The sequence below is a fragment of the Eptesicus fuscus genome, chromosome 11 (genome assembly GCF_027574615.1).
Source record: "Eptesicus fuscus isolate TK198812 chromosome 11, DD_ASM_mEF_20220401, whole genome shotgun sequence".
NCBI lineage: Eukaryota > Metazoa > Chordata > Mammalia > Chiroptera > Vespertilionidae > Eptesicus > Eptesicus fuscus.
Window position 1 is genome coordinate 72,735,643 of NC_072483.1, and position 16,745 is coordinate 72,752,387.

The 16,745-nt window shown below is 37.9% G+C and overlaps 1 protein-coding gene across 1 annotated transcript in view; it reads left to right on the plus strand.

The window, feature by feature from the left end:
* Positions 1 to 16,745, plus strand: part of USP37 (ubiquitin specific peptidase 37) — a 66,965-nt gene that overhangs the window by 35,638 nt on the left and 14,582 nt on the right. Inside the window, exons 14-20 of the mRNA XM_028151000.2 lie at positions 267 to 384; positions 1,672 to 1,751; positions 5,344 to 5,508; positions 7,952 to 8,017; positions 10,724 to 10,865; positions 14,182 to 14,437; positions 15,333 to 15,499. Of these exons, the coding sequence (XP_028006801.1) occupies positions 267 to 384; positions 1,672 to 1,751; positions 5,344 to 5,508; positions 7,952 to 8,017; positions 10,724 to 10,865; positions 14,182 to 14,437; positions 15,333 to 15,499 (994 nt within the window). The remainder of the gene's footprint in view (positions 1 to 266; positions 385 to 1,671; positions 1,752 to 5,343; positions 5,509 to 7,951; positions 8,018 to 10,723; positions 10,866 to 14,181; positions 14,438 to 15,332; positions 15,500 to 16,745) is intronic.

Consider the following 16,745-nt stretch of genomic DNA (forward strand, 5'->3'; position numbering starts at 1 on the left):
CGAGCCCACAATCCTGGGCATGTGCCCTGACCAGGAATCAAGCTAGTGACCTCTTGGTGTTTGGGTCGACGTTCAACCACTGACCAACACCGGTCGGGTACTTGTGATTTAATAAGGGTTAAAGTAACAGGTCTTAAATGTATATATTTCTTATGCTTAATCATAGCCTGTTCATACAGTGGGGGAGCAGTGTTCCTGAAGTACATCTGTATTTATTTTGTATTGCAGTTAGTTTTCTGAATGCTTAGATTTGTCTTCTTTTACAGTTGTGGAGAGATTATTCCCAAAAGAGAACAGTTTAATGACCTCTCCATCGACCTTCCTCGAAGGAAAAAGCCACTCCCTCTGCGTTCAGTTCAAGATTCTCTTGATCTTTTCTTTAGGGTAAGTAATATATTTTGGTATTTTTACATAACTAAATTTTATATATCATAGGTAATTATATTTAAAGTTGGTTTCTTTAAGGCAGAATTTGGACAAAATTACTTGAGGGAAAACTAATGAGAAACATTTATAAATAATTATTTTTAAAAGCTTGATAAACCTAATTGTTAACTCATTGAAGAAGATTGATTGCTTAAGTAGATTATACATTTGACTCGACAGGAAGTGTTTTAAACAACCTTAGAAGTAGTTATTTGTAAACAAATATTAATTTGAAGCCTAGGAAGTGACACATGCTAAAATTTGGTAATATGGATTAAAATTGGAGACACTATATAAGTGAGTATACTGAGATCTGAGGAATAAAAAATGCTCTTTGCTTTTCTTAGGTTGTATGTACTCTATTAGAAACAATACAGAAGTCATGTTTACCTAATGCTGTAAATAAATATTTGTGTCTGTGAAATACTGTTACAGATAATCTGGGGCATAATTGGACCTGTTGTGTAGCAGTCCTTATAACTGAGGGAAATTTGCCAAGATTACCCTTTGTCTTTAAAATAGTGTTTCTTGTTTTGTTGTAGCAAATGGGCAGAATTGTCTTCCTAAGGTTAAAAAACTTCTGTTCTTTAAATGATTAACATTTAGCTCCACCCAATGATAATACTCTGCTTTTCTTTTTGCTTTAATCATTCCTTGCTGTTCCTGTTATTGTCGTAGAATTTGAAGCTTTTCCTGTGTATCTTTATCCCCATTTTTTAAGGATTTCTTGTTTCAGTTTTCTCTAGGTAATGCTATCCACCCCAAACTTTGGTCCTTTTAGAGCAGTTGTTCTTAGTGGGCTGTTACCAGAAGATTGAGTTCCATTATAAGAAAGGGGTAGAGTTACACCTAACAGACCAGGAACTCCGCCTAACCTGAAGGTGATCTTATCTCTGCTATGGCCAAATGTTAGATATACTCTTGGCAGTGGTTCTTGTGTATGTATTCATGGGGAAAAGGTTGAGAATCTGCTACCGTAGAATCTATCATAAATTGAGTTACTATCATAAATAGAGATGTTTCCTTTGTAAAAAAGGAAGTTAGGAATTCTGAAACAGGGCATGATATTATAACTATATTTTGAGCATTAGGTCTTAATTTAGTAAGGTTTGTGACTCTAGATACAAACTAGTCGGAGCTGTCAATCCACTGAAGTAGTATGACTAGAGAAAATTAGTAACATTTAATGGGATAATACTAATTCAACTTCATGCTTCTTTATTTTTCTTTCTTGTCTTTTTATAGGCAGAAGAAATCGAGTATTCCTGTGAGAAGTGTAGTGGGAAGTGTGCTCTTGTCAGGCACAAATTTAACAGGCTACCCAGGTAAAATTAATTGCTCTTTCCTTTTTCTTTTTTAAAGTACTTACAAATATTACTGAATAAGTGAGGCTTACCAGAGTGGATTGGTAAAGAAGGTCAGCAGAGCTGAGATATGAAATGGGTAGCTAGAAAGCTAGAATGCAGAAGACAGGAGGAGGGTTTGGAATGTTGAAGGAACTTCAGAGTCCCAAGTGATGGCAACAAGAGGACTTGGCTGGTGAAACTTGGGAATAATGATAGTGAATACTAGTAGTTTTTTAATTAAGTGATGTATAACATTTAATTATAATATTTTTCCTTTGTTGTGCTGTAGCCCCTCCCTCTCTTATCCCAAACTTTCAGTAAAAATCTGCTACAGACACATATATCTGTGTTGAAAATAAAATAGGAAGAGTACTTTTCTGCAATTTGTGTATTTCTTTATTCAAAGGCTCTTATAAGTTGGTACGTTTTCTGTAATAATAAGAATTGACTAAGTGTGGAGCTTCTGGAACTTAGCCCCTAGAGCCTAGTTCTTTTGCTCCTTTCTAGAAAATGAGATATTTTTTTTAAGAAATGACTTTCGCCCTGACCGGTTTGGCTCAGTGGATAGAGCGTCGGCCTGCGGACTGAAGGGTCCCAGGTTCGATTCCTGTCGGGGGCGTGTACCTTGGTTGCGGGCACATCCCCCGTGGGAGGTGTGCAGGAGGCAGCTGATCTATGTTTCTCTCTCATTGATGTTTCTAACTCTCTATTCCTCTCCCTTCCTCTCTGTAAAAAATCAATAAAATATATTTTTAAAAAAAAAAAAAAGAAATGACTTTCTAGCCGAAACTGGTTTGGCTCAGTGGATAGAGCGTCGGTCTGCGGACTGGAAGGTCCCAGGTTCGATTCCGGTCAAGGGCATGTACATTGGTTGCGGGCACGTCCCCCGGTGGGGGGTGTGCAGGAGGCAGCTGGTCGATGTCTCTCTCTCATCGATGTTTCTGGCTCTCTATCCCTCTCCCTTCCTCTCTGTGAAAAATCAATAAAATATATTTAAAAAAAAAGAAATGACTTTCTAAATCATAACAAAGAATTTGTTCTTTGCTATTTGTGAGTGTTTAGACGCAGGAGGGTGGGAAGGGACAAATATTAAGGCAAAAGATTATTACCAGCTGTCCTTAATGAAGGAAACCGGTGTACAATTAAAAATACTGTTTGACCTGGGAAGCTGAATATTTATTTTCTTTCTAGCTGTCTAACTATATGGTCTTTCAATTGGTAGAAAAAAATACTGAGGGGAATTTATCTCCTTAGTTTTTTTCTTTCTGGTTGGTCACATATGTTAAGGTTAATTTATTCCAAACTTACATGAAATAGAAGCCTTTGTATCATAAATCTTAATATTGGACTCTTTTTGCTTTTGTTCATTTTACTATTAAAGCCAATCAACTACTATTTTTGAAGGGTCTGGTATCTTGATCAAATCTGCCTGACTGGTGCACTTCAGTAGTTGAGCATCAGCCTATGAACCAGGAGGTCACAGTTTTGATTCCCGGTCAGGGCACATGTCTGGGTTGCAGGCTCAATCCTTGGTGGGTGGCATGCAGGAGGCAGCTGATCAGTGGTTCTCTCTCATCATTGATGTTTCTATCTCTCCCTCCCTTCCTCTCTGAAATCAATAAAAATATCTAATGTACTTAAAAAAAATTTTTTTAATCTGTTCATTTCTAGTCCACCTCATCTTTGTAAATCAGTGATTTTTAACTGTACCATCTGTCTTTCATATTGCCTTTTATTTTGGTACTAGAGGTCTGGTGCATGAAAATTCATGCACTGGATGGGGGTCCCTCAGCCCGGCCTGCCCCCTCTCACAGTCCAGGAGCCCTCAGGGGTGGGAGGCACCCAGCGACCAGGGGAAGGCAACGCCCCCATTACACCTCTGCTGCTGCCACTGCCGGCAGCGCAAGCCTCGGCCGGCCCTAGTTACCTGAGCCTCAGGTAGCTGGGCAGCTGCCATCCAAGGCTTGCCTGCACCTTGGGCCGGCACTGGGTGGCTGGGGGACTGAAGGGACTGGGGGACTCCAGAAGCAGGCGCGCAGAGCAGCCGGACCCACCTGGGGGCGGGCCCAGCCGTGCCATGCGCCTGCTGCCCCAGTGGGGCTGAGGGGACTGGGCGTCGCCATCTTGTGGCTATGGGTGCCACCATCTTTGAGGGCATGGCAGTCAATTAACATATTCCCCCTTATTGGCTGTGGGCACCGCCATCTTTGTGAGGGTGTGGTGGTCAATTAGCATATTCCCTCTTTATTAGATAGGATGATTATTTGACAAATTAGTCAAAATATTTGACATCTTGATATTAGTTTTGTATTACATTTAGGCCTCTGAATGCTTACATTTCTAATTGTCAGCAAATTAGACAATTTCTTCACATCAGTTGTATCCTTGTGTTTTCTCAACTTGTGAATGTGAAGGTTAGGAATTCTTGCATACTTTTAAAAGAAAAATACAGTTGATAACTTCAATTTACAGGTTTTTCAGTTTGTGGCTTCTGTGATGAAGGTATATGTATAGTAAGAAACAAAACTGTTTTCCATAAATCAGACATTATTTTTGCAGTATTTGTGAGGCTTATTCCCATAAAAATTCTGAAATTCATTTGTTAAAGTGTTCTTGTGCACTGTGAAGTATATCTAGTCCATCAAGCAAAGATTATGTTCTGTATTAGAGATGAAAGGTTGCCACAGTAACAATTAAAAAAAGTATTCTTACAGATCTAAAAGCCTCTTCAGACCCACAAACCAGATGTGCCATGAAATTTTGTAGAACTTAGAGAAAATTTTTCTATTTGTCTTAGCTTTTTTCAGAGAAAGTTCTAATAAGACTACTTCTTGTCAAAAATCATCTTGTTACCCTAGCCAGTTGCACAATGGTTAGAGCATAAGCCTGTGGACTTGAGGGTCCTGGACTCGATTCCGGTCAAGGGCACATACCTTGGTTGCAGGCTCGATCCCCGGCCCCTGTCAGGGTGCGTGTGGTAGGCAACCAGTCAGTGTGTCTCTTTCACATCAGTGTTTCTCTCTTTCTCTGTCTCTCATCTTCCTTTCCACTCTAAAAATCAATGGAAAAAATATCCTCAGGTAAGGATGAACAAGGAAAAAAAAAATCAGCTTGTCAAAAACCAGTGCTTACCATCCAACATAGGGCTGTTTAATGCTTTAATTAAAATTATCCGTGGCTATATAACACCTATTGTTTAAAACTATATAACACTGAAGTAAATAATTTAAGAATTTAACCCAGTTATCAATATTAGCATTTAAAAATGTAGTGTTCTTGTCTGATGTGGGTTTTTTTGTGTGTGTATTTTGTTTTTCTAGGAACATATAAGTATTTTACCTAAATCCACCCAATGCCACTGTTTTATTTTTATTTGTATTCTTACTACTTAGCACAATGCCTAGCACATAGCAGGTATTCAGTAAATGTTCTTTGGCCAAATCTTTAGTTTGATCAGATGTATTCTTTAAATTAGAGCTATTTAAAGAATAATAGTTGCTGTGATCTCTTCACGCATAACAGCTACCTTTAATATGTACAAACTAGTGATGTCGTCATCTCCTGTTTTCAGGATCCTCATTCTTCATTTGAAGCGATATAGCTTCAATATTACTCTCTCACTTAACAACAAGATTGGGCAGCAAGTCATCATTCCAAGATACCTGACACTGTCGTCTCATTGCACTGAAAATACAAAACCACCCTTCACTCTCGGTTGGAGCGCGCATATGGCAATGTAAGTCCTTAAGAGAGAATTTCTTTGCCTTTGCTTTTAAAGTGGAAAAGCTTAAAATAATAATAGTGTGGAAAGGCTGTAGTGTCTGATCAAAAGAATGACTAAGCTAGATAACACAGCTCCCAGGTAAAATCAGACCAAGGAGGAAATTTTAATTTTGCTTTATTTGGGGATTTTGTGTTAAATTACTGCCCGATTGAAGTAATTGTAATCAATTGAAGTAATAAAATGCTTATTCAAAAATTTTCCAAGTATTAGTTGCCTTTCATAAAGAGTTACCTCTTTAGGTAATACTCTTATGATTTTAGATCACTAGAAGACAGTGTGATACATGTTAAGAATATAAACTTAATTTGCATGTTCATATGCATCACCTGAATACTAAAATACTGACTCCTGTGTTTCTTAGAAGTTCTGTTTCATTAGTTTTAAGATAGGACTTGGGAATCAATATTTTTATCAAAAGCCTTTCTGGCTCTTTGGGATATGCAAATTTCGGAAACAGTATATTGAATGTGATGCTGGGGTCTCAAAAATAGATTTTGTCTTCATAAATGTATTATTACCAGTGGGAGTAAAGAACTTCAGTGGCTCCTAGAAATTTTTACATGAGAAAAGAAGTAACCTTTAATTTTGCTTCATCATAAAATGCTAGAAAAACCTTAGGACTTTTCTGAATACTGCTCTTTCTTCTGAATACTTATATTACTTTGGAACCATATAATGTAGTTCCTTTTTATACTTGGACTCTAGCTTGAGAGAGTCATAAAATTTAGAGTTGAAAAGGACTAGAGATTTTGTCTAAACACTTAAATTTACAGAGGAGACCCAAGGCGATTAAGTAATTTTCTTAAAGTCATATGGTTAGTACACTGGAAAAGCCAGGTTTCTTGGGTAAAGTGCAATAATAGACATTTCAGAAAGTGAATGAACATTTGCTAACGTGAATTGATACTGTTTTGTAAAAATGTATTTCTCCTTGGTTTAATAATTGAAATGTATACTACATCTTATAAGTATATATTAAAGACCTTAGCGGATATACTAATAAAACATGTTTCCAGAGATTCTTAGTGTTTCTGGATTTTGTTTTATGGCCTTTCTTTGGAATAGGTGTGGGCTTTGTGGGGTGTTTTTGTTGTTTTTGTTCATTTTTTTTTACTTGATGCAACTGCCTTCTGCTGGTAGAGTTGTTACTCTTTCTGGCTGGCAGTAGTACTATATCAACCTATCAATGTAGGCTCTTTATGAATGATCCCAGGCCTGAAACCAGGCTATCTGACTCTCTAATTTAAAAGCTTTAAGACTTTGGACAAATTCCTTGACTTAGCTGTAGGGAAAATAATCGGGTTGTTGTGAACATTAAATGCCATGAAATACATGCATTCTTACTCCAGTGCCTGACATCTAGTAAGTCCTCAAAAAATGAGAGCTATTACTATTTTATTGCTTAAAAGTAAAGAACTGAGACAAGATAATTTTTCCCAAGTTGTTCTTTTCATATGCGTTACATTTGACTTTATTTACATTTGACTTTGTTTCTAATGCTGTTTATTTAGGTCATTAGATCAAGGAGAGGCCAGAAAATAAAAAAAATTTAAAAAAAAGGAGAGGCCAGAGATAGTATTACACACACACACACACACACACACACACACACACACACACATATATATCTCCTATATAATAAAAGGCTAATATGCAAATCAACCTAATGGCTGAAGACCATCGCTATGACCAGATGCTCAATGCAGGAGCTGCCCCCTGGTGATCAGTGCGCTCCCACAGGGAGAGCGTCACTCAGTCAGAAGCCAGGCTTGCCAGCGGGCTCATGACTGGCGAGCACAGTGGCTGCGGCAGGAGCCTCCCCTACCTCCGTGAGGCTCCTGCCTCCACTGCAGCGCTAAGGACCCCTCAGGGGCAGGCCAGGCTGAGGGACACCCCCCCGCCCCCCCCACCCAGGTGCATGAATGTCATGCACCGGACCTCTAATATATATGTGTGTGTGTGTGTGTGTGTGTATGTGTGTGTGTGTGTGTGTGTGTGTGTGTATATGTATATATATGTATATATATATCCCCAGAGGAAGGGAGAGGGAGAGAGAGAGAGAGAAACATTAATAATGAAAATCATTGATCAGCTGTCTCCTGCACACCCCCTACTGGGGATCGAGCCTAAAACCTGGACATGTACCCTGACTAGGAATTGAACCATGACCTTCTGATTCATAGGTTGATGCTCAACCCCTGAGCCACACCAGCTGGGCCAGAGATAGTATTTTGTTTTCTCCTTTGGACTCTATTGATAGTAAAAGTAGTATAATTATTTGCTTTTCAAGAGGATAGATAGGGTCTGTAGTTCAGAATAATTTCATTTTGTAAATTAAATATATATTTTTAATAATATAATTGTATACATTATATATTTTCTAATTTTCTGATAGTTCTAGACCATTGAAAGCCTCTCAAATGGTGAATTCCTGCATCACCAGCCCTTCTACACCTTCAAAGTGAGTTACATTTCTTATGTACCCAAAATTTGTATTTTTAAGGATTTGGCTTACCCTAATACCAAAATTATTCCCTCCCCTTTTCTTTATTGTTTCTCTTTTTGCATGATAACTGCTCTGTATTACTGTACTTTGGAATTTCCTTGATTCTGCTTTAAACTATAATCTGGGGTATAACAAGTTTTTAACAATGAAGCAATTTCAGATGATCTTCTCAACTAAAACATTTAAAATCATCTGTTAATATGTAATATTTTCATCCTGTTTCTCTAGAAATTGACTGATGATTAGAAATTTTAAGGATTGAAGGGCTGGAATAACCCATGTTGGTGTAAAGCACCATCCCTCAAGGATAACATGGGAGATAACAAAAATATCTTTTTACTTTTTGCTAGCCAATCTGGGACTTCTTGTCTTAGACACTGAACTGAAGCTATTCTGAAAGGAGACAGAAAACAAACACACACTGGAATGTACCTGCTTTACAAATGTTTTATTTTTTGCTTAAGTCCAAAAGTTTGTCCAAGAAGAGACGCAAATACTTTTTTTAAATATACCTCCTCTGTGATTAAACTAGAACCACAGTTCCTGATTTGACAATTCTAAATGTCTAAATGCTTGTTATTGGTCTTTAAAATTAATTTTTCTAAAAATTTGATGTCCCAAAATACTTTTAGAAAAGAGACATTTTTGTTATTTAAGGGCTTTGGGGGGGCTTATATAACCATAAAATGACATTTGGGAATTGCTATTTTCTTTTCCTCCTGTTAATTATTTTTCAGTGCAATTAAAACCAGATGACTAACATGACTAGAAATGGTACCGATATGAATACTCTTGCCCGTTCTCAAGATACAAATGAGCAATACCACTTGGCTGCTTAGAAAGTGAGCAAGTGATGCATTTACAGGATGAATATTTTTCATTACTACAGGCAAGCTGCCTTCTGTGAATATAGTAACTATTAATGGAATGCACTCTTTATGTACCAAATCACTGTAGTTACAAGAAAGAGATGGTTTCATTGAGCATCATTATACTTGGCATGGTCATCTGTTCTCCAGGGTCTATTGGTATGAGAATTTGAGAGTTGGTCAATAAAGGATGATTAGGCCCTAGAAGACCTGTCATGCCGATCAAACTTAAAAGAGGCTGAGTTATGAAGCAGAATACCATTGGATTTTCTACAGTGTCCTTTGTCATCACATTTGACCCTGGTATATTGGTAGCCAGGTGTCAGCCTCATTCAGCAAAGTATTCATGTGGATAAACAAATTTAACATGTTCAGTTTTGCTTGGTGATCATTAAATCAGAAATGAGAAGTAAAGATGGTTAATTGGCTATTTCTAAGTTATTTTAAAAAACCCTTTGAAAACATAATGGGAGACTATTCAAGTGTTCCGGCTGGAGTGCAGGGATATCCTGGCTGCTCTCAGCCAAAGACTATGTTTGGGATTATCACTGACCACTTGCCTCTTTTCTTTGATCTACATTGCTATGCAATTCTCCTGGTTTCCACTGTGGCCTTTATTTCTTGGTGCCATCATTCTATATGTTTATGTACAGTTTTCACTTTAGATTAATTGCCTTTTTTCCAATTTCCATTTTACATATTTTTATTATTGCATATGAATTTATGTTAACCTCCATCAAAGAAAGTTTGTGCTCTTTGACCTTTACCACTTTTTCCTTTAATTTATTTTCAGCTCACTTGGAAGCCAACACAGTAACACCTTACTTATCTGGTATCATTGAAGAATATTTGATATTCCACATAACTGAATTTTTATATAACTAAAGCTTATCTTTTTAAGCATCAATCTTAAAAAATTTTTAACCATTTTAGGTGGTTATATAGTCTGTAACCTTACAGAAGTCCTTATATTCTTAAGTAAAATATACTGAAGATAATTTAAATATATTGTAATGACTTAGAATCAACATTATGAGTATTAGTTATTGCACTGTGTATTAATATAATAATGCCCTCAGACAGCATTATCCTACAAGACGGTTTACCTTTACATTAAATGACTTATAGTTCTTTATTGCCCTATTTGTGGTTATTCTCTCTCATTTCTTAGCTCTCATTTCTTGATGAACTTGCTACATTATTTTATACATCATTTCCTGGGAAAGAAGGGCCCCTGTCTAAAGAGTAAAGTACATGGGCTTTGAAACTGCTGCCTTCCTCAGAAGCCTTTTTTCTTACTTTTGAATCCCTGTATTTTGGAAGGTAGAGGTTGCCAGATGTCTGACCTACATATAAGTGGATAAGTGGAATGTTACTGTTAATTTTAAAGTACGTGGATCATAAATTAAAATTTCAAAAATTAGTTCTCATACTCTATTGTCAAAAACATTTATTCATTGCTATGTTTGCATGCATTCAGTACTGTACTTGCTTTATAAAGACAATAACAAACTTCTTTGGGGCTGATCATTAAAAGAAAAAAGGCACAAAGTGATTGGTTTACTGACATAATAATATAAAAGCTGTCTAATTATCAAAGCATGACTCTTTTGAAGTGGGGCAAAGGTAATAACGTTTAAGTATACTTTTTGATATATCTTTATTTCTGTTATATTATTTTCCATATAGGAAAAGCTTTTGTTTTATTTTGGTACGTGTGTTTCAAAAGAATAACAAGGACAGTGTTTATTTATCAGTCTTATATAGTTTTTTATTTCCCCTTGAATTACAGGAATTTCCCCTTCAAATCCAAGAGTTCATTGGCTTTGAGCCTTGATTCAGACAGTGAAGATGAACTAAAACGCTCTGTGGCCCTTAGCCAGAGATTCTGTGAAATGTCAGGTTGTGAACAACAGCAGGAAGATCTGGAAAAGGTAAGTAATTTCTTATCAGAATATCTGACAAAGATTTGTATAGCTCTTAGTAGCCAAACAAATGCCTTTTATAATCAGCAAACTTAATACACAAGATGGATCATAAACTTAATGGGTCTGTTCAAACACCAGGTGTTATGGTTTTTAATCATTTTATTTATTTTTCAATTACAGTTGATATGTGCATTATTATATTAGTTTCAGGTGTACACCCCAGTGATTAGACATTACATAGCTTACTACTAGTAAGTGATCGTCTCAATAAATCTAGCACCCATCTGATACCATACATAGTTATTAGATTATTATTGACTCTATTCCCTATGCTGTAGTTTATATCCCCATGACTGTTCTGTAACAACAAATTTGTATTTTTTAATCCCTTCACCTTTTTCACCCATCCTCTCAACCCTCCTCCCTTCTGGTAATCATCAAAATATTCTGTGTATGTATGAGTCTGTTTCTGTTCTGCTTGTTTGTTTATTTAGATTTAATTGTTGATAGATATGTATTTATATCTATAGGTTTATATTCATAGCGCTGATCCTAGAGCCACTTAGTGAGAGATACAGGGCACACTGAGGCCAGATGTTGTATATTTGAGAGAGTTTAGGAAAATCTGAAGCATGAACCAAGACATGCCATTCATATAGAAAAGCCACTGGAAACAGCTTGGGTGGGCCTGCAAGTTGGTGGGGGAGGGTCTTAGGGAATAACCAGGGCAGAGCAAATTGTGTGAGCCAGGTTGATGGAGTCTCAGTTATGGCGCCTGCCTGCCTGCTCTGTGTGGGGAGGGTTCATCAAAGGAACAATGGACTCTGTCAGCATTTCTGTCTGGGAGAAAGCTGCCCTTTGGTTCCCCCCAATCCCTCAAGCTCTCACCTTGATGCTAGACAATTCGGTTCCTCCCTGTATGTCTCTGATGTTTTTCAGGCTGCTACCAAGTGGGAGTGAATCTGAGTAAGTCTACATATGGGCCTTTTAAGAGATTGCCTGGGACTCCAGCAGCCCTCCCTCTCCCTCAGCCTCAATCCCAGCTGATTTTTATAGCCTGACGTTATGACAACTTCTCTTCCTGGCACTGAAACCACTGAGCTGGAGGGCCTGGTGTGGGTCTGGGACCCCTCACTCCTCAGGTGGCACCTCTGCAGCTGAGATATCCCTCCCAATTTTAATCTGTAACGTGTGGGTGTGGGACCAGCCCATTCCACATCTCCAGTCCTATCAGTCTATGTGACTTGTTCTTTAATTCCCTAGTTGTAGTACTTCCATTCAGCCAGATTTCAGGTGGTTCTGAGTGATAGTTGTTCTGTAGTTTAGTTGTCATTTCAGGTGGTTGTGGGAGAATGCAAATACAGAGTTTATCTACACTGCCATCTTGACTGAAAGTCCCTAACACTAGTTTTAGAATGTGATTTCTGTAGCTACAAAACCAGTCTGTTTAAAGTCGGATTGAGACTTTTTTTTAATTGAGATATAATTGACATATAATATTGTATTAATTTCAGGTGTACAGTATAAGGACTTGATATTTGTACATATTGTGAAATGATTACCACAATAAGTCTATTCATCACTATACATAATTACCAAAATAATTTTTTTATTGATTTCACAGAAGGGAGAGGGAGTGAGAGATAGAAACATCAATGATGAGAAAGAATCACTGATTGGCTGCCTCCTGCATGCCCCCTCTGGGGAGAGAGCCTGCAACCCAGGCATGTGCCCTTGACAGGAATCGAACTCAGGACCCTTCAGTCCTCAGGCTGACGCTCTATCTATGAAGCCAAACCAGCTAGGGCCCAAAAGAATTTTTTTCTTGTGATGAGAACTTTTAAAATTGACTCTCTTCACAACTTTTAGTATGCAATACAGCCCGGCTGGTATAGCTCAATGGTTGATCATCGAACAGTGAACCAGGAGGTCTCGGGTTCGATTCCTGGTCAGGGCACGTGCCCAGGTTGCAAGCTCAATCCCCAGTAGGGGGCATGAAGGAGGCAGCTGATCAATGATCTGTCTCATCATTTATGTTTCTATCTCTCCCTCTCCCTCTCTCTCTGAAATCAATAAAAATATTTTTTAAATATGCAATACAAGATTATTAACTGTAGTCACCATGCTGTACATTACATCCCAGGACATATTTATTTTATAACTGGAAGTTTGTACCTTTCAATCCCCTTCACCCATTTTATATATCACACACACACACACCACCCTCATCTAGCAATCACCAATCTTCTCTATATCTATAAGCTTGGATTTTTTGTTTGTTTGTTTGTTTGTTTGTTTTAGATTCCACATATACTAGTAAGTAAGACCTTGTGGTATTTGTCTTTCTCTGTCTGACTTTTTTCACTTAGCATAATGCCATCCATGTTGTTGAAAATGTCAATTACTCAGGACCCTGAGTAAAAAAGAAAAAAGATTTTCTTCTTTTTTATGGCTGAATAAGCTGTATGTATACTATATCTTCTTTACTCATTCATTCATCAGTAGACACTTAGGTTGTTTACAGGACTGAGATTTAAGAAATGAAAGTTGTAGATAAATTGCTTTCTTCTGTAAACTTTCAAAGCTACTTTTATTTTATTTTTAAATTTTTATATATTGATTTTTAGAGAGAGAGAGAGGAAGGGAGAGGAAAAACATCCATTGTTGTTCCACTTATTTATGCATTCATTGGTTGATTCCTGTACGTGCCCTAACCAGAGATTGAACCCACAACCTTGGCATATCGGGACAGTGCTCTAACTGAGCTACCCAGGCAGGGCTTCCTTCAAAGCTTTTACATATTGGTCCTCAAATAATTACTTGCTTTATTTTGGTACTAATTGTTAACCTTTTGCACTCGGATGTCGAGTGTTACTCGACACGGTTAGCATTGGTAGCAGCTCGAGAAAAAAGCAAGTGAGTGCAAAGGGTTAATATGATGGAACCAGAGTAAATGTTTTACATCAACAGACTAACCACATAAACTAAAAGTTTAAATAATGTGTGTGAAAGCATAACTACATTACGGTATTTCCTATCTTGACACATAATGATAGTTAATACTTTGAAGATACAAGCTTTTCTAGGAGTTTGCATTATCTTGTGCAACTGTTTGATTTTATGTGTGTGTGTGTTTTATTTTTTAATATATGTTTATAAGTATTTTTTATTTTATTCATTTATTCAAAAAGAATGAGACCTGAACCCAGAGCATCAAAGAAAGGAAACTTTTTAGAAATAAAATAAACTTCTCACTTTAAACTCTAAGATTGCTATATTTGTAGTCATTCAGGTTTCCTCTAAAAGTAACTCTCTACTTCAGGATTCAAAATCATGCAGAATAGAGCCTGATAAGGCTGAATTGGAAAACTCAGGATTTGATGGAATGAGTGAAGAAGAGCTTCTAGCAGCTGTTTTAGAGATAAGTAAGAGAGAAGCTTCACCGTCCCTGAGTCATGAAGATGATGATAAACCAACCAGCAGCCCAGATACCGGATTTGCAGAAGATGATATTCAAGAAATGCCTGAAAATCCAGACTCTATGGAAACTGAGAAACCCAAAACAGTCACAGAACCAGGTAGGTTTAATGAAGATAGCTGTTAAACAAGGCACAACTGTGTTCAAAATCATCATAGCGACAAATGGCTTCTAAATAATGGGAAGTATGAGATGGATCTGTCTAATGTATAAGAGTTATATGGCCCACAGGCCGGAATTTCCCCACCCCTGGTCTACAAAGAACCGAAAGAAATTGATGGTTAATTTTTTATCTCCCTGGGCAAATGTTCTAAATATATATGTTGTCATATATTATGCAATATATGAGATGTTTATTACATACTTTATGGAACTCTTTTTTTAATGTGATTTTATTGATTTTTTTAGAGAGAGAAGAAGGGAGAGGAGGGGAGAGAAAGAAACATCCATCAGCTGTGCCTCCTGCATGCTCCCTACCAGGGATTGAGCTCACAATCTAAACATGTGCCATGACTGGGAATCATACTGGCGACTTGGTGCAGGGGATAATGCTCAACAAACTGAGCCACACCACCAGTACTATGGAACTCTTGATTCAGAATATGTATAAGGCTTATTTGATTATTAATTCTAAAACACTCATTTAACATACATTATAATAAATGGGGAAAGCTCATTATTAGCTATTTTTGGTTGTCACAACTAGAGAGAGGGGTGGTACTGACATCTAGTAAGTAGAGGCCAGGGATATTGCTAAACATTCTGTAATGCACAGAACAGCCGCCCCCCAACAACAACAAAAATGTACCACCCAAAATACCAATAGTTCTGAGAGAGAGAAACCCTAGTCTACATGTAGTAAGATGAAATTGAATATCCCAAGCAAGCTATGTGTGCGTTTGGGGTAAATTACTCTCTGAACAGTAGATGTCACTCTAGTCCAGAGATTTCAGTTTATTAGGATTTCCCAGTTATGTTTTGTTCTGTTTCCTCAGATCCAGCCAGTTTTACTGAGATAACTAAAGACTGTGATGAGAATAAAGAAAACAAAACCCCAGAAGGACCTCAAGGAGAGGTTGATTGGCTTCAGCAGTATGATGTGGACCGTGAAAGGGAAGAGCAAGAGCTTCAGCAGGCCTTGGCTCAGAGCCTCCAGGAGCAAGTAAGATTTATATTGCTACTTTCTTCATCCTTATCTTTCCCAAAATATAGAATAGTAGTAGTAGTATTCTACATATATAAAAGGCTAAGCAACTGTCCAACAGGTAGCTCTGACATGCAATGATCACCAGGGGACAGATGCTACAACTGGTAGCTATGACACACACTGACCACCCGGGGGCAGACGCTCGGCACAGGAGCTGCCGAGCTGCAGTGACTTGGCAGCTGTGGTTCTTAGGTGACACACCCTGGAACCAGAGAGGAGGGAGCCCAATTTCTGGGTGTGTCACCCAAGAACTGCCCTCTTGCAATCCAGGACCCCTTGGGGGATGTCAGAGAGCCAGTTTCGACCCGATCCCTGCAGGCCAGGCCGAGGGATCCCACTTGCTGGAAGGACCCCCGCTCACTCCATAGATGCCCTTCTATCTGTGGCAGCACCCCAGGTGCAGCCTGCTGGGAAAGGGAGGGGCCGTAAGAGGTTGACTCCAGGGCAAGTCTGGCCCTCCTCACCCAGTCCCGCCCCTCAGGCCACCTTCTAATTAATTTCCTTTCAATGTGCACGAATCCGTGCACTGGGGCACTAATAATAATAATAATAATAACAATAATAATAACAACAACAACCAACATGTTTTAAGCATTTACTATGTATCAGGCATTGTTTTGAATACAATGTCATGATCCACCAAAACAAAATAAAAACCTTGGGGCTTTGCATTGGTTTTGAAACAGAAACTTTGGTAATTTTTCTGTTTTTGAAAATCCAAATGCAACAAAATATACTGTTGGTTACCTTCTATTACAATAATTCATTGCATGCTAAAGCAAGATGGGTTACTAGAGATTATCCCAATCCAACCTTGTTTTGCAAGCTGTGGAAACAGCCACTATAACATTTTATCATTAATATTTTAAGGCAAAGTATTTGTTTTGGCCATTTTCTCACAATCTAAGTCCTTTCCTATTAATTGTTTGAACATAAAATTCTTAGAAATATCAAAAATTTAGATTTTAGTCATAGACTAACATTTATCTGCTCTTTATATATACTAGAGGCCTGATACACGAAATTCATGCAAGAGTAGGCCTTCCTTCCCCCAGCTGCCAGCACCAGCTTCCCTCTGGCACCTGGGACCCGGCCTTCCCTCACAGCCCCGGCCTTCCCTCACAGTCCCGGCTTCATCAGGAAGGTTGTCTGGTCTAATTAGCATGTTACACCTTTATTATAGATTCTGTACTTTAATTTT